The sequence below is a fragment of the Mercurialis annua genome, linkage group LG7, assembly GCF_937616625.2.
Source record: "Mercurialis annua linkage group LG7, ddMerAnnu1.2, whole genome shotgun sequence".
Lineage (NCBI taxonomy): Eukaryota > Viridiplantae > Streptophyta > Magnoliopsida > Malpighiales > Euphorbiaceae > Mercurialis > Mercurialis annua.
This window is the reverse complement of record NC_065576.1, coordinates 29,456,541-29,475,060: the sequence shown is the minus strand read 5'-3', so window position 1 is coordinate 29,475,060 and position 18,520 is coordinate 29,456,541. Positions and strand designations below refer to the sequence as shown.

The 18,520-nt window shown below is 31.2% G+C and overlaps 1 protein-coding gene across 1 annotated transcript; it reads left to right on the top strand.

Moving 5' to 3' along the window:
* The first annotated feature begins 562 nt into the window (after window positions 1-562).
* On the top strand, window positions 563-6,834 carry LOC126656104 (CBS domain-containing protein CBSCBSPB3). Its single transcript, XM_050350590.2, has 13 exons — window positions 563-827; window positions 903-1,192; window positions 1,265-1,438; window positions 1,515-1,593; window positions 1,701-1,814; window positions 1,969-2,035; window positions 2,777-2,882; window positions 2,955-3,013; window positions 3,402-3,508; window positions 3,586-3,716; window positions 6,044-6,126; window positions 6,204-6,293; window positions 6,449-6,834. Exons 1-13 carry the CDS (start codon window positions 724-726, stop codon window positions 6,608-6,610), a joined length of 1,566 nt encoding a protein of 521 aa, XP_050206547.1. The 5' UTR covers window positions 563-723; the 3' UTR covers window positions 6,611-6,834.
* The last annotated feature ends 11,686 nt before the right edge of the window (window positions 6,835-18,520 follow it).

The window sequence follows — 18,520 nt, the reverse complement described above, 5'->3', positions numbered from 1 at the left end:
AACAGAATTTTATTACATAAAATCACAAAATTATTCTACATAACATGAAATAAGTATTAGATTCTTTAAATATACTCTTTATACATGTTTAATGGTGGATAAACAGTAAAAGATAAACAAATTACAGATCTGAAAATGAAAAAAAAAGAACAACAAATTTCAGATCTAAAATCAAAAAGATAAAAGAAAGATGGCGCGGCGAGACAAAGACGAAACGACGGAAATAGAACGGCGGAAATAGAACGGCGGAGGCGGAACGGCGGAACGGCAGAGGCGGAACGGCGGAAGCGAAAGAGCAGAAATCGTGGAAATTTTCTTTCACATCTCAAAAAAATCATGGAGAAGAAGAAGAAAAATGATTGAGAGAAATAAGAAAAATCGTATAAAAGAAAGAAATTTGAAGTACAAGTTATTAAAGTAAGAAAATGAGTTAGGTAAAGTAAAGATTTAACTTGTACTGTATAAAAGTAAATGGGCTGCCAAAATCAGTATTTTATATAAAAAGCCCTTTTTTTTTTTTGAGGAAAGTTTGCAATTTTTTATGTCTCCCTTCTTACACATAGCATAGACTATAAATAGATTAGCATTGGGTTTAATAATTGAATTCGTTGATGTGGCAAAGAAAACCGAAAAACCATTGCAGATTGTTGTTTGATTTTGAAGTGTAAAATAGGTGGGGTGGGAATTTGACCCTAAATCGAATTGAAAAAAAAAAAACAAGAGATGAGCAGCCAGCAGATGGGTGCTCCTCCAGGGCTGAAGAGAAACAGTTCCAGTCAGAAACGGGGCAGAAACAACAGCAAACCTTCGTCTCCTCCGACCCAACTGTATGTTCGTTTTTCATTACTTTTAATTTTGAATCATACCCATATCATATGCTTTGTTGATTGATGAGATGGCAGAGAGCGGACGGTGAAGAAGCTGCGGCTGTCCAAAGCCTTAACCATTCCGGAGGGTACAACCGTATCTGATGCCTCCCGAAGGATGGCTGCTAGGCGCGTTGATGCTCTCTTGTTAACCGATGCCAATGCTTTGCTCTCCGGTATTCTCACGGACAAGGACATTTCCACCAGAGTCATCGCGGAGGGGTTGAGACCCGACCAGACCCTAGTCTCCAAAGTCATGACCAGGAATCCCATTTTTGTCACCTCCGATTCTTTAGCCATTGATGCTCTTCTCAAAATGGTCCAAGGTTTGCTTTTTTTCTAACCTTTTTTTGGATGATTCTTTGCAGCATTTCACTTATGAGTGATTCTGTTCACAGGCAAATTCAGGCATCTTCCTGTTGTGGAGAATGGTGAAGTCATTGCGTTGCTCGACATCACCAAGTGCCTTTATGATGCTATCTCTCGCATGGAAAAGGCCGCCGAACAGGGCAGTGCAATCGCTGCTGCTGTTGAAGGGGTCGAGCGTCAATGGGGGGGAACCAACTGTTCTGGTGCCTACAATTTTTATATTCTTTCATTCACATTTCATTGCAGTCTGCTCACATATTATGGCTTTCTTTTTTTCAGCTCCATATGCTTTTATTGAAACACTGAGGGAGCGGATGTTCAAACCTTCTTTGTCTACTATCATTGGTGAACACACCATGTAACTCCACCACCCTTTTCACCTATTTTCTAATATAATTTCTTATTTGGACGTTGTAGTTAGCACCCTATTTGTTACCGATTCTTTGTAGCCTTACATGTTTCCAGGGTTGCAATTGCTTCACCATCGGATCCTGTCTATGTTGCTGCAAAAAAGATGCGGGATTTGCAGGTTAATTCAGTTATCATTGTGTCAGGGAACAAAATTCAGGGGATACTCACGTATTGTTCTTTACTTGCAATGCTATTCCTAAATAAAAGTATCTATTCATATTTTAAGGGACTAAATGACTTGAAATCACATTGTATGTTGTTTACTTTTAAATTCTGTATCTTCACTTATGACTTCTAAGATATTGATATTGTTTCTTTGCAGTTCAAAAGATATTCTCATGCGAGTTGTGGCACAAAATCTTTCTCCTGAGCTAACCCTGGTGGAAAAGGTTCACAAGAAAATTATTCGATTTTGATGCTTCTTATTTTTGCTAACGTTCTTTGGTTTTAGTCGTTAATACAATTGAATTGCCATTGACATATCCTTAATATAAACATGTCTGGGAGAAATCCATGCGTGAGTGTGTAATTCTTTAAAATTTATTCATTAACTTCTTTGACATTTTAATCCTACATTAAGGTAGGTATTTCCTTGTGTAAGATGAAAATAAAAATTTGAGTTCATATATTCATGTTTAATCAATATATCTCATGCTTGTTTCTTATGCTAGTTTGTGATGTAGTCTGCTTGATACTAGAATTTAAGTTGGGGTCCGCAACGTTTTTCCACATGGGATGTAGTCTCATGTGTACACATGGTTTTTCTTTCCTATCAACTCAGCACGCGAAACCTTGTTCTCTTACTTTCATTTAACTGAGAAATTGAATTGTATTTGTCTTTCCTTTTAAAACATACCATTTTAAATCTTTTTGTTTACATAGTAAATATTCTGTTGCGCTTTTCGAAGTTGCTTTGTTAAATAGGTTGTCATTGCTTTTTACTTTTAGTTTCCTTAACTTCATTCCTTATTTTCCAATTTATTGCAAGTAAGGCTTTGTTTAATTTCAAGTTTTAATTAATGTTGAAATTTACATCGCATGTATATTGTTATTGGAAGGTGACCTGTATGGCATTCTAAGTTGTTGGTGCCTTTAAGTTTTTACCCGAGCTATTGGAATGCTTGCTCCAGGTAATGACGCCAAACCCAGAATGTGTTACCCTGGAGACAACAATCCTTGAAGCATTGCATATAATGCATGATGGAAAATTTTTACATCTTCCTGTCATGGATAAGGGTTAACTCTACACTCTTTAAGCCTTTTAATCTTGATTTTTCATGTCGACTATGCTAAACATCTATTGTGCAGATGGATCTGCTACTGCCTGTGTAGATGTTCTGCAAATAACCCATGCTGCAATTTCTATGGTAAACTTCATTCTTATGCTCCAGACTATAACATTGATAGGTATTTTCTAGAATAACTCCTAGCTTCTTGGGGTTCGATCCCTATTTGAAAAGTAACCATAGTTATTGAAGGTGCAAATTGGGTCTATATTTTAGTTTAAAGACAGGTGAACTCATGTATGTGACAATCAGATGCCACATCTGTAAGAATCTGTGTTATATGCTTTATGTTAATTAGTTTGGTGCACATAATATAGCAATTAATTAAAAGTTAAGGCGGTGTTCCTTTAGGAAGGGATACAGGTGAAGCCTAAAGATATTTGTCGTTATGGCTTGCTTTTGTCATGCTGTTACAAAATTTTAGTTGTATTTCTAGAAAATTAACCAAGACACTTTGAATTTTGGCAAGGTTGACAATAGTTCTGGGGCTGTTAATGATGTTGCAAATACAATGATGCAAAAATTCTGGGATTCTGCCCTAGCTTTGGAGCCCCCGGATGATTATGATACTCACAGGTTATAGCTGTAAAAAAATTGATGCTATCTTGTCACCTGGTTCCTGACATAACTGATCTTTAGGATATTGATTTCAGTGAAATGTCTGCAATAATGACATCAGATGGGACTGATCTTGGGAAGTATGCTTATCCATCTCTCGGTCTTGGAAACTCATTTGCCTTCAAATTTATTGATCTCAAGGGTCGGGTGCATCGTTTTAATTATGGTAAGTTGTGATTCAAGAAAATGCCAATTTCATTGTCAAGAACTTATTATTTATTGTCTTTTTCCATTTAAGATTAGAAATGCATGTTTTTTTTTTTTTTTTTAATACTGTTATGGTTTTACATATGCATAAGTTTAACTGATAAAAATTGTATTATTTGTTTATTCTTTTAATTTTCAGTCAAGTGTTGACGGTTTTTCCCTCCATGTTTTTATTTTTCTTTTACCGAAGGTTTTTTACGTGAATAATTCCTCACGATTAGTCAAAAATAAGAATTTTTGGCTTAAATTTTCTTGGTCAAAGCCACATGTTCTATCATTTTCAATTATGTTTCAAGTACTTCAAAAATGGAAACGTATTGTTCCCTATCTCCATATGTAATTTTTTAGTAAACCATTTTAGTCCACCAAATTTGGAACTTATGCCTTCCGGACCCCATGTCTCTGTTAATTTTAGTTTGACTAAGATAACAAATTTCTTTGCAATAGGAAAACCCACAGCTAAAAATAATAAAAACCATTGTATACATACGATTGCTTTCTTTGAACAAGAAGTCAAAGTATTCAAATTTCTTTTTTTCTTTTTTGGATCAGTAATTTTCACTTAAGATTTTCAGTTTGACAACTTCTTTTCCGTAATTCCTTAAGAGCAACATGAAGCAAATAAAAATTGGTTAAGGTTCATTAAAGTAATAAGATTGAAAACTGAATTAAAAAAAATTACAGTTCAATCTGGCTGGCCTTTGCTTGCAGAATTGCGCATAGACAACTGACGAGCAACAAATTTGCTGGATGCTCCCATTTTAGAGCTAGTGATGAGTATTATATAAGCATTAGGGTTGTAATCATTTAGAACTACAATAAGCAATTCAAATGAAACTTATCAAGTAGTATTAACTATTGAATTTTTTTAACTCTGCAGTTAGGATAACAATGCCATTTAGGTTAGTGTTACAAGAAAATGCTGCATCCTTGGTAATTCACACTTCAGATTGGTGATCCAGGCTGCAATGATAGGCAATTCAGGCCGTTTAAAAGAGCCAGAATTAAATAACTATAGCTATTATTAGGTCAAACTATGAATATTCTTAGTTTGGTTATAATTATTATATATGTGCTTGGAATATTAGCATTGATGTATCTTTCATGGTTCTGAATTGGTCAATATAGGATTTTTAATTAAATAAATTATTTCCTATGATAGGAAAATATAGGGTTAAATACATAGCAGGTCTCCGGACTATCAATTTATTTCAAAAAGGATACTGAACTTTGATTTATTTCAAAAAGGTTACTGAACTGTCAATTTATTTCAAAAAGGATATCAAATTTTCTTTTATTTCTAAAGGTTGTCAAATATTTTTTTTTTATCAATGAAAGGTTTTTTAATTAAATTGAGGATTTATACACGTATAGTTTATGTGGCGAATAATTACTTTAAAATTGTCTCGTATGATTCAGATGATTGAAAAAAATTAACTTTTGATAATCTTATAAAAACAAAAAAAAAATTGGTATCCTTTTTGTAATAAATTGATAGTTCAGTAATCTTTTCGAAATAGATTAAAGTTCGTTATTCTTTTTGAATTAAATTGAAAGTTGAGTAACATTTTTGAAACAAATCAAAGTTCGGTAACCTTTTTGAAATAAATTGGTAGTTCGGTAACCTGCAAAGTATTTAACGCATACATATAACTTGTACAACAGTGCTAACCAAAGTTGTATATATAACATAAATAGACTAAGCATACAAACAGATTTGTATGAACTAGAAATAAAATAAATTTATGAAAATGTGACGTGAGTTTAAACGGTTAGTTTGCGAAGCCGAACTATACCGAGGGACATTTAATGCTTGGTCAATGTTGAATGTTTTTTCAGCTCTATTGCACTCATTTTTATTATGAGCGGTTATTTAGTCCTGATTATGAGCGCTGGTTATATTTCAAGCTTCAAGATCTGCTAATTTTTATATTCTTGAGAAAAAATTCACAGAGGTTTAATTCTAAATAAGTAAAAGACCTTGCGTTAAAATATGTTGAAAATGTTTAAATATGTTAAAACTTTTTGCATGGAGCAGATCTGCATTGATTTAAAATTGGTATGTTAACCAGCAATATAACATGATTTTTGAGGTAAATTATATTGATTTCATGCCATGTGTATCTGCATTTAGTGCCAATTAGGGAGAAAACAGATATGAGAAAGTAAAGAAAAGCAAACCTCACTTTGCTTATTTGCTGTAGTTTTGAGTTACAAAGCATACTTGGTTCAGGTTGTGACATGATGCAGATAAAAGCTTTTGTTTTTGCCTCTGTTATCTTTCAGGCATCGAAAATTTAGATGAGCTTACGTCTGCTTTGTCACAAAGGATTGGTGTTGGAAGTGATCATGATCATCCTCAACTTTTGGTGAGATAATTTGTTTGGTGTTGTGTACTGTTTAACTTTTGGGTTATGGTTAATCTTTTTCCTTCAACTTTTTGCAGTATGAGGATGATGAAGGCGACAAAGTTTTACTTGCGACTGATGCTGATCTCATCAGTGCCGTCAACAATGCTAGAGCAGCAGGATTTAAGGTAATAGCTTGTGTGATTATGATCTATTATTTGGGTGGATGTTTATTCCAAATTAAGTTAAAGAACTAAATTGTACTTTACTGGACATGTTCTGTATAAATATGTACATAAATTTCTAATATCCTTCCTCTCTCTCGTTAATGTTACGGTGGTAGATTTTGAGGTTGCATCTCGACTACTCTGATTCGTGCCCGGAAACAAGAACGCTGGCAGGTCCAATGTCGAGCCAGAGGAGTAGATACTCTGCTATCCTGGCGGGTGCAGTTGTTTTAACAGCCATTGGTGTGCTGGTCTACTTAAAGCGCTCAAAGTTGTGATATTTTGCTCTACACTGTTCAAATCAATTACACTGCTGATGGGAGTACCAATTTTTGTGCAAAACACCTTGGACTGCTGGCAGCGAATTATATGCAAATTTTTTAACTTTTCTTTTGTTGCTGCTCAGCAGCGAATTAATAGCTTGAATGACTGATTCATTTTTTACAAAAATATTCAAAAAACAATATAAGTGAAAATCAACCTCCATTCTATAATTTGGAAATCCTACTGTAATGACTGTCAAAGTATTTTTTTATTATTTTTGTGCTTTTGTTTTCTACTTTGAATTCTTCTCATGCAAATTTTTTCTAAACTAGCTTTTGAAAGGCCTAATTATTCAAAAATACCACATCTTTTTGATTTTTTTTTATTTATGATCCTACCTTTTAAAATCTTAAATTTTAGCTCATTTTTCAATTTTTATTTTTAATTATAGCAATTTGTTTAAATTGAGAAAAGAAAAGGTTAATTTGAACCTTTCATATTGTTTCATTTTTGAAATTTATTATGATAACAATCCAAATTCGAACAATATAAAGTAATATAAACGCCAAATTTGACTTTTTGTTTCCGCTCTAATTTGGATAAATTGCTACAATTAAAAGTGAACATTAAAAAACAAATTAAAATTGAAGATTTTGAAAGATGAGCTCATAAACGAAAGGAAAAAGGGAAATTTAGGCATTTCCTTCAAAAAATAAAAATATCTGCACTTTTTACCTTAACGCGGAAAAATTATAGAAAATACCTCACGTTTTTCCTAGATTTATGTTTGTGCTCTAGGTATTAAAATATTTATGATTTTACTCTGTAATCAACTGGTTATCATAAATTCTTCTATAATTTATTTTTTTACGTAGGTTATCATACAATTATCATACTTCATTATCATCTAATTGTCATACTGAAGTGTTATGATAACGACAGGATAATATAGTGATACTGGCATGATAATCAGACACTTTTTTTTTATCATAACATTATCATAAATATTATCATAATATTATTATATAGGTACCATAAATATTATAATCTCGGTATCATATGGTAATATTATGATAACACATGATAATGTTATGATAACTATATGATAATCAAACATTATTTTCTGCATAAAATCTTTTTTTTTTCTACCGTGTTATTATAACTACATGATAATACAGTGATACTAATATGATAATCAGATGCTGTTTTTTTTTATAAAAATATTTTCTCTGCAGTGTTATGGTAATGATATGATAATGCAGTGATACTCATATGATAATTAAATGCTTTTACAGAACATCGTTTTTTTCATCATAAAATCGTTTTATGCAGATTTTTAGATCTAAAGTCGAAACAAAAAAATCAAAAGTAATTTATTTAGATCTGAAAGTTAAAATAAATCGTATTAATCACCAGGAATTAAGAAAAAGATCGCTAAAATCAAATATGAAAAAATGGCGGAGCGACGGCAAAACGATGGCAGAGCGATGGTGAGGCGATGAAGGAACGACGAATAAGAAAATAATGAAAATGGAGAAGAAAAATAGAAGAAAAATGGCGAAGAAAAAAAAGAAGAAAATGGAGAAAGAAAAATAAAAAAAAATGGCGAAGAAGAAAAAGAAGAAAGAAAGATGAACGAGAAAAAAGAGAAAAAATGACAGGCTTATTAGAGTAAAAAAATATAATTAGAGTAAAATAGAAATAAGTAGGTATAATTATAATATAAACACGTCTTAAAGTAAAAAAAAAATTATATTAAATGGGTGAAATATTTTTTCTATTTTTTTATTAAGTAGAAAATTAAATTATTTTTAAAAAGAGTATTTTTTTAATTTTCTCAAAAAAAAACTAAAAGGTGTAGGTGTTAAGCTTTGTTACGAATTTTTCGCGATGGACGCAATGACGCCATTTTCTCCGTCTCCTGCTCGAACGAAGATTTTTGCTCTGTCGAAACAGCGCATGACAGCTGGCACGCCTTTCTCTTTTATATCAATTTTTTTATACATTTGATGATGTATTATATAATTTGTTCTGCTTACAAATGATGTAGCATATAAAATCTTTTATCATAATGCAAAAGTAAAATGGAATCTTTTAATAATGAAGTCTAAAATGTGTTGGTCCAATAAGTAGTGGTGGTGCCATGCCATTTTGATAGTAGATAATTAAAAAATGAAATGCATTTTCTAAGACCAAGTCTAAACGCAACACTTAGGTAGAGTTAAAATCACACTTTTCACGCTCCAATTTATACTAAACGCAAATCTATCGCAACGTTTATGAATGAATAAAGGATCAAATCGCCCCCTCAACTTGGCACGAAATATCAAATAAGTCATTTTCGCCGCTTTTCGTATAAAATAATTCATAATTTGCGTTTTCATATCAAAAAAGCCCACAACTTGTATTTTCGCATAAAAAAGATCTCTCTAACACAAAAAAGAGTGAGATTTACTAATTATAATTTTAAACTTAATTAGTTCTAACTAAATCCTAAGTAAACACATTTAAACCCTATGTAACACTAATTGAATTTAATTAAAGACTAAATAATCATAATTCTAACACATCGGAAATCGCCACCCGCCACCACCGAAATCCACCTACTTGTTCATCCCAAAAGAACAGCGTGTGTTCATCCCAAAAGGGATGAACTCATTTTGTTCATCCCTTTTGGGATGAACCAACTGTTCATCCCAAAAAGAATGAACAATATGAAGAGAGGGGTGAAAATGGAGGTATATGGCAGTCGGTGGGAGATGGATGGTGGCCGGAGAAGGAAAAAGAAGGTGGAGGAAGAAGAAGAAGAAAGGGGAAGAAGAAGAAATAGAAAAAGGGAAAAAAAGGTCCCTTAAATTTTTATTAAAAATTAAATTAATTATTGAATTTTAAAAATTGAAAGATGTAATTGAAAATTAAATTTATTAAGAATTAATTTAAGAGATAAATTGAATATTAAGGGTCTTTTTAAACTTTTTTTATTTTTTTAATGGAGAGTGTAACACACTTGCCAGGATGAGAGTGGGGGAGAGCCTTTTTGAGCTAAAAACGCAACGTTTGGATTTGTTTGTACCAATAGCGGAAAATGACTCTTTTACTATTTCGTGCCAAGTTGAAGGGGCGATTTGATCCTTTATTCGTTTATGAATAGACCCTTAGCGTTTAGAAAAATCTTAAGGTAAGTTTATACTATTCGTATGAACTCATCTTTTGGTTAATTATTTAATTATTGTTTAATTACAGTTTACATTGGAACTAAAGATTACTTCACCCTTCCAACTTGGCACAAAAGGTCAAAACAATTATTTTCAAGTAAACCATATCATTTCAACTTAAAAGTTGGCATCGTATGAAAGAGCCCCTCATCCACTCTCACCCCTTGCAAGAAACTCACTCAATTAGCAAATGAGAAAAAGTTTAAAATAATCTCCATTTGATTTAGTAATTTAAAAATTTCAATTATCACCCTCATATTAACAAACTTTAAAAATTAAATTAATTTCTAAATAATTACACCATTTTAATTTTTAAATAAAAAGTTGAACGACTATTTTAGATCTTTTTTTTTTCATTTTCTTCTTCATTTAACCCATCGCTTTCCATAGTGCCGCAAAATATCTTCCATCAGCACTGTCGATCGTCTTCCATCAGCACCTGGTCGCAGACGTTTATCTTCGCCTTGCAGAATATAACCCATGAGCTCATCTCAAACGAATCCAGTTGAGTTCCTCCGTAAATAAACCAACTGGGTTTGTTTGAGCTTTGCTATGACAAACAGTTCGTTTCGTGTCGACATTCCTTTTGCTGTGGATGAAGAGGAGTGGACGAGTATGGTGTGGCGGTGACTAGCATGAGGTGGGTGAGTGGAGGAATGAGTGAAGGTGTAAGTGAGAGTGAATTTTAATTTAGGTTTAATTAAAATTATTTAGGATGAATTAGAGTTAGTAAGGGTTAAATAAGGTTAAATTAGGATTTTAATTAAGATTTTAATTAGAGTTATAATAAGGGATTTAAGTAGAGTTAAGTATAATTAATTATGTTGAATTATATATCTTACTCTAATTTTTTTATCAAAGGTTGTTTTTGATCCGATTTTGCCAACTTCTGGGTTGAATTGATCCAGCCGCTTGAGAATTACTTTTTTAATTTTTTGTGCCAAGTTGAGGGGTGAAGTGATCATTTATTCATTCATATTGTTACTTTTAAAATATTAATTTTGTCAAATTTCTCACTAAATAATAGTCATATTTTTAATAATTTTTCCAATATATATTTATCAATAAATATACAACAAATTTTACATTAAATTTAAACAATATAATAATTTTATAAATATTAAAAATTATATTACATCAATCTTTAAAACAAATATTAAATAAAATACAATTAAATTGTAATACCCCGTATTTTTGGAAAAGTATTTAATTGGATTAATTATATTATTTTAGCTAATTGGAGCTAAAATAAGAGAATTTCTGTTAATGAGGCTGAAAATAGCGTTTTGAAGAGAAATGAATTTTAATAAAGTTGGACTATATTATTAGATTAAATTAATTAGAATTAAATTTTATCTCGTATTTGGATATCGAGATAAACATATTGTGGTTGAATGGGAAAATTGGAGAAATTCCCAATAAATAAAATAAATAATTTTAAAGTGGATATTTAAATAATATCTGAAAATTTTATTAATTGGAATGTTATTTTAAAATATGGGTATAAATTTAAACCATACTCAGCTCTTATATTATTTATGATATCATTTGGTTTATAATCATTCTTTATATCAAGCAGTTTGTGTTTGTTTATATTACCAACTGTCTTTGACTTTACTTTGTTATTTTTTGTCAACCTTGATTCAATCGTACAGTTGTGATGATTATGATACTTTATTATACCAAAAACTTCTGATCGTAGTGACTTAGAAGCTCTCATTTTCCATAAGCAATCTTCAGTAATGCACTTGATGATGTATACAAGCTTGCATGATTTATACACTTTATACTGAAAATGCTCTTTAATTGCACAAATTGCAATTACCTCTTGTAATATTTCTTTATCCTTGAACATTTGTCCTTCTCTAATTTCAATGTATCTTGCCTCTGTAATTATGTGAACTTCATCATCGATATTTTCACATTCTGCTGCTGATATTTGACCTTGTTCACTCACTTGAATATATGAATTGATATCTTGCAGCTTTTCTACCACAATTTCAGAAATTCTTAAATTTAGTTCTTCAGAAATTTCATAATCAGCTATTTTCTGTCCAATTGAGTAGTAAGAATTTTGTTCAGATATATCTTGAAAATCAACACAAATTGGAAACATGGTGTTATCTGTTTCTGTTTGTTTTAAATCGAAATAGAATGACAATGCTTGATCATCATCTATTGTAATTGCCGGTAAATGATTTTTGACATGAAAACAAAGTTTAAAACAGAAATACATATTTACTATATTTATCTAATATACTAAATGTTACGAATAAATGTTACGAATAATACACTAATATTACACTAACATTACACCTTCATTTAACAGGAAATGTAACAATTAGCTGACAATGCATCAATTTATTAATAAAGAAAAAAACATCAATATATGAATAACACAATAATTTAGAATATCTGATATCGTATTTCGATTTTATAATCATTTTCTCCAAGCTTCAGTAGTTTTTTTTCACCAAATCTAACAATGCTTTATAATTGCAATTTTTGTCAATTGAAGCTCCTTTGATTTTGAAATCTCTATATTCCATATCATCGTTCCAATGACCATTATACTGAATCAAAACTATAATTTTTGTTGTATCCATTCTGTATGAATCAGTTTTTTTATATTATTTTGTTAGTTTATCAGATGACAAATGAAATTTGACAGTAAATAAAATAAAATCAATGAATTACCTCGAGTAAAAGAAGAGCGATTTAAATCAAAATAATTGTGAATTGTAAAAAATTACTTCAAACAAAAGCAGCGCGATTTAGATCTACGTATCGCGATTCCAATCACTTACCTCGAACTAAATTAGCTCAATTTCAATCACTTACCTCGAACAAAAGCAGCGCGATTTCAATCAAATGCTTTTTATGCTGAATCTGATAATCGTGAACTGAAAAAAATCACTCAAACAAAAGCAGCGCAATGTCGATCTACGAATCGCGACTCCAATCACCTACCTCGAACTAAATTACCTCAATTTCAATCAATCTCTGATAATTTTTGTATGAAATTAGGGATTTAGAATTGTTCTCTGTTCTTCATTTTCTATTTTGGAAGCTTAGCAAATCGTTTTCTGTTCTTCAATATCTAATTCTAAACAAATTAATAACGCCGTTTCTCAGTGTCCCGTTAGTTATGTACTTTTGGTAAATAATTTGGCGAAAGAGGTAGCGTTGGGAAAGAGGAAAAGATGGGTCAAAATGCTATAAATACTTTGCCCAAAACAGGTATTTGGAAATTAATCCCAATAGTTTTTGTTCATACCAAAATTAATAAGGAATAACTGTAAACACCTATCGTTTAGACAAGTAAAAAGTCATAAGGAACTGAAGCGTGTAATGATGATTTTCAGAGAAACTCATCCAGATGACAAGATAACGGTTCACATGTTTGAATTCAAGCAGGGTTAGACCACTGCACAGTGACGTATTTGAGGGGATTGAAGCGTAATTTGCTGGAAATAGCCCAAAACATCCAAAGGGGTAACAATAAAAGTATAAAAAATTATAATAATTGCCATGCCTTAGATATTTATGGGACAAATTGCAAGTTTGACGGGCTAAAATTGAGCATACCCAAACTCTTATGGCCTTAAATGTCTTTTTGACACTTTTAGGCACAAAACTAGCCCTTTAGCCACCTTTCTCATATAATTATTTAATTAATCCGAATTTAACTTGTATTTACCTCCTTTAGCAATCCTAAACCTATGATTTCTCTCCCTATTTAAACAATATAATATTTTTATAAATATTCAAAATTATATTACATCAAACTTTAAAATAAATATTAAATAAAATTACAATTAAACTAAATCTAGAATAAAATATTCAATGACTTATAAGATCCAAATTGTACTCTTTTATTATTAATATTTTAATGCTTAATGTGTTATCATGATTATCTTATTTTTTATTTTATATTAACTATTCAATAATATTATAGTTTTAAAAAAAATATTAATTTATTAATTTAATATGATTTAGTTAATGTCAAAACATACAAATGGATGAAGATGAATGTGTTAAACAAAATGAAAATATAGGTGTAAAGTGATAAATGCTCAAATATAATAATATTAAATGTAAAGAGAATTTTTTTTAGTGTGAATTAACATAATAGATTAGAGTAAAAACAGCAAAAGTTAAGAATGGTTCGTTTCTTGACATGAGTTCTACTGTTCTTGTGTTAAATTGTAATGGGCATACAAGCTTGTTGGAGTTTTAAAGTGATTAATCTTGTTAGCGATAGGGTACTGTAACCTTAGATTGTTTGGGTTTGATTCATGGTAGGCGAGAGATTATGAAGATTTAATGTAGAAGATGGTTAAATGTGTTATTAGGTCATTAGATTATTTAGCTTTTTCAATTGAACTCACTAAGTTTATGGGCTTTGCATGGTGGGTTATCAATACTTAAATTCTTATTTGGGCCTTGTTAACCTAATGGGTTTTGCCTTAATTAACAAAAGTTTATTAAATTGATTTTTAAATTTAATTGTTTTATAAATTTAATCGGGAAAGGATACTAATATTTTAATTTATAAATTACTCGAGTAATTATTAAATTATGGGATATATTGACTAGTCGTGTCAATTTGACGTTTTAAGATTTAAACGTTTTTCTAATTTATTTTTAAGTAAATAAAAGTGTAGTGACTATTGGTTATTTGGATTTTAAATTATTGAATTCCGCTATAAAATATTAACTTATTTTAAGTAGGTTTTTGGTTAGTAATTTCATATTTTGTTTTAATTATAAACAAAAGCAATTAATTTGATTTCGGATATCAAATTGGCTAAAGTACCGTTTAGTCCCTTATTGGCTAAAATACAATTTAGTCCCTAAATTTTTATTAGACTTATTTAATTAAGTTTTTGGTTTGTAACTTGGGTTACTTGGAATTGAAGTTATTGAGTTCCGCTTTTAAAATGGATTACTATTTTATTTAATTATTTTATAAATATAAACTCGGGTTTATATTTGATAAACGTTTTGAGTCGGGTTAGACTTGGGTCACCCGACAAGTGAGATTAGCTTGGTAGTTATTGGTAACTCGGCTAACCCACTATTTCAAAACTAACTATTATTTAAAGATTATTAAATAATATTTGTAAGTCGGACTTTAAACGAGAACTCAATAGACTTGTAATAATTGTGCATTGTTACCTTTTGGGTATTTTTATGTTGTTCTGGATTAGTTAATTCCGACGTGTTATTTGTGCTAGTCCTATGTGGTGTCTAGTACTCTCTAGAGTTAGGGTCTGTTTTTAATAATTATTTTATTTGTCTAGACCCGTCTACTGTTCGTGCTTCAGAGGCGAACCAGGATTAGTTGCTTGCCGGTTATCACGTGGATTAGCAAGCAGTGATTTTGTACTTACTATTTACAGCTTTATTAAGTAAATTGTTATTTTAATATTAAATATATATATATACTGTACGTATATTTCGAACTGTTTTTATATTATGGCTCTTAGTTGGAACATGCTACCTAATGGGCATCATTAGGACTGCGTGCGCACCGGTATTGATCTGGGTAAGGTATATATGGAAATATGGTAACTCGGTGTGAGCATAGCTCTCGGGACCAGGTAGAGTAACTCGGTGTAGTTCAGCTCTCGGGACTCTAGTATAAGTGTGGTCAGTGGTAACTCGGTGTAGCTCAGCTCTCGGGACCAGACCTATTGCATTATATTTATTATTTAGAATTGTGGATTAGGGTTCCAACTATTATTCGTAATATCGTTATTAAATGTTTTAAACGGTTTTAAAAGTTTTCCACTTAATAAATGTAAATAGTGGTATAAACTCATCTCAGTATATCTGACCCCGTTGTATTCCCAATTTTTTCCAGGGTTATGATCTGAGAGAGTCTGGTGAACTCCGTATTTACTTTTCCTCGGAGGTTCCATTTATTTTAGTAGAACTATCAAATTGTTTTATGTTTAGACCGCATTAGTTGACTAGACGTCTTTATTTTATTTTAGTTGTTGTCGGATTGGTCCGACGGGATTATTATTGCTTTGGCATGTTATAATATTATTCAGAACTATTTAAGTTATGCCTAATTATTATTCAGTATTGGAAAGCATGTTATATTTAATTGATGAATATTATAACTGTTAGAATTAGGCTGGAGTCTCGGTTGCCCCCGAGCATTGGTTTTCTGCAGGTTTAATTGAATTGTATGTTATAAGGAAGGCTAGCTACGGGTGTTGGTACTACATTACCCATGCCCTAGCGCCGGTCGCGATTCATGAAAATGGGTCGTGACATAATCATGGACTTAGGAATTATAATTGGACATGTAATTTATAATTTTGAGGGGTTAGGTCTTGTTTGCAAAAACGAGCAAACAATATTGTGGCATTAATTATATTTGATTAAATCCTGTCTAGGAGATTGACACTTAAGTAATCCACTCGTGACCCTCCAATCTATCCTAGGAATTTTTCAAATGTGGTAATTTAACACAATATGTTATTTGCTTGTGAATTATATTGTCATCAACTGAACGTGCAGAATAAGTGAAACTGAAAAAAAAACAGAATTTGTTTCTTTCATAAAAACCGAAATGCTGAAAAAGGGGTCTCACATTAAGGAAAAAAGTTTCCAACACGAAAAGAAAATCGTAAATAAATAAATAAATTATTGGATTAGCTATCAATTGAGGATTTCGGAGGTTCTAGGATGATCCCTAGATACCAAAAGAAAGCAGAAATTACATAGTGAATGATTAGGGAATCATTTCCGAGATATGTAATGGTTTGCTCATTCTTTCGTGGCTAAAGATTGTGACCTTAGGGGTCCATGATCATACATGTGTGATGACATGATTCATTTTAGCTATGTATGTATGTGATGCATGCTAAAATGTGTTGTGTGCTTAGTGAGACCGGAATAACTTAAAACCTTAAAAAATCTTTCTAAAAGTTGAAAGATTAAGTTTATATTGATTTATCAATGGCTCTCCATTGAAGAAATAAACTAACGTTTTGAGTTATCATCCTGTCGACTATAGATACATAGGGGTGAGATGATATCGTCAAGAGGCCGTTGTTGAGGTTATTATTAACCATGATATGTTACGGATGTATCGATATAGTACATGGTAATAACGGCAATTAGGCGTACTTGAGTCGTGTATTAATCAAATTGATACATCTTAGTCGACTCAATGGGTTAAACTTAACTAATGCAGAAACACAATAACGACAATGGGTATCTAAGGGTGAAAGCATTAGGAGCTGGATATGATTGAACCTCATATGAGATATGATGAACAAGTGTTGCTCACTTGTAGTGCATTGTGTTCCCACTAACGGAAATTAGGCGTACTTGAGGGAAAGATCAATAACTACAAGAATTCAATCACCCGCTTGAAATCTTTTCCAACAAATATTTACGTTTCTTATTTTGGAAGTGTAGGACTCGGAAAAGATAGTGGGGGGCCATTTTGATAAAGACCACATCATTATGGTTAAATATATAAAATAACATGAATACTAATTAGAGATCTTTGTTGTCTAAGGGATAGTAAAATTAAATAAAATCCTTTAAAATGACATTAATGATAGTAATCAGCTAGTAGTTTAAAATCATTTTCGATTGATTAAGATATTTAGATGCCTCCACGGCTATTGCGAAAAAGAAATGCACATCGGGTAACAAAAAAAAGTGTTTTCATTTAATAAGATGTAAGACACTATAAGTCATTGCCAAAATTTTTTGGAATATTTTGAAAGGCTGTTCGGTCAATAAAACAAAGTATTTCTGCTGTCAAACCGAAAGACATATGAAAATGCGTTCCATCAAGAATATGTCTATCTCGTGTTCCAATATTAAATGCTCATATAAAAGCTTTGGTATTGAATATCGATGCTAATTCTCATATTTGTTTATTCTTTAAGGATTTATTAAAAGTGGGAAAGAAAGGAAGAAGTTGAAGTAATCTTAAATCTCAGAAATGATGCAAGCGTTGCGACAAGAGTTATAGGATCAACTTCAATTTTCTTATATAAACATTAGTTGTTTTTAAACAAGTTTTTTTTTCTTACCCAACATATATAGAAATATCATGTCCGAATTTGTATGACAAATTTTTGTAGTTGATTTTCTATTTACAAAGAATATTTGTTGTATTATGTTTGATAATACGGAATTTGGTTTGGATATGTACAAAATGGTCTTTATTATTTGAATAAAGATGTTCAATACAGATAATGTTTTAGAAATAAATACTGTAAGTGATCAAACCTCGAAACAACTTTGGGATTTACGATTAGGACATATTGTGGAAGATAGATTTAACAGGCTCGATAAGATGGGAATATTAAGCAATATTGATTCCGCATCAATTCCGACTTGTGAGTCATGTCTTAAAGGAAAGATGACCCGATCACCCTTTGTGAAATACAGTGGTAAAGCCAAAGACGTTTTGAAGATCATACATAGTGATGTATGCGGACCATTTAAAGAAATGGCACGAGATGGTTATGAAGAACAAGAGTAAAGCTTTTGAAAAATTCAAAAATTTCAAAAATGAAGCAGAAAACCAAATTGGAAAAAGTATAAAAATTCTTCGATCTGATCGAGGTGAATATTTGAGTACGGAATTTGGTACATTCTTAAAAGAATGCGGTATTATTTCCCAACTAACTCCTCTGGGAACACCACAGTTGAATGGTGTATCGA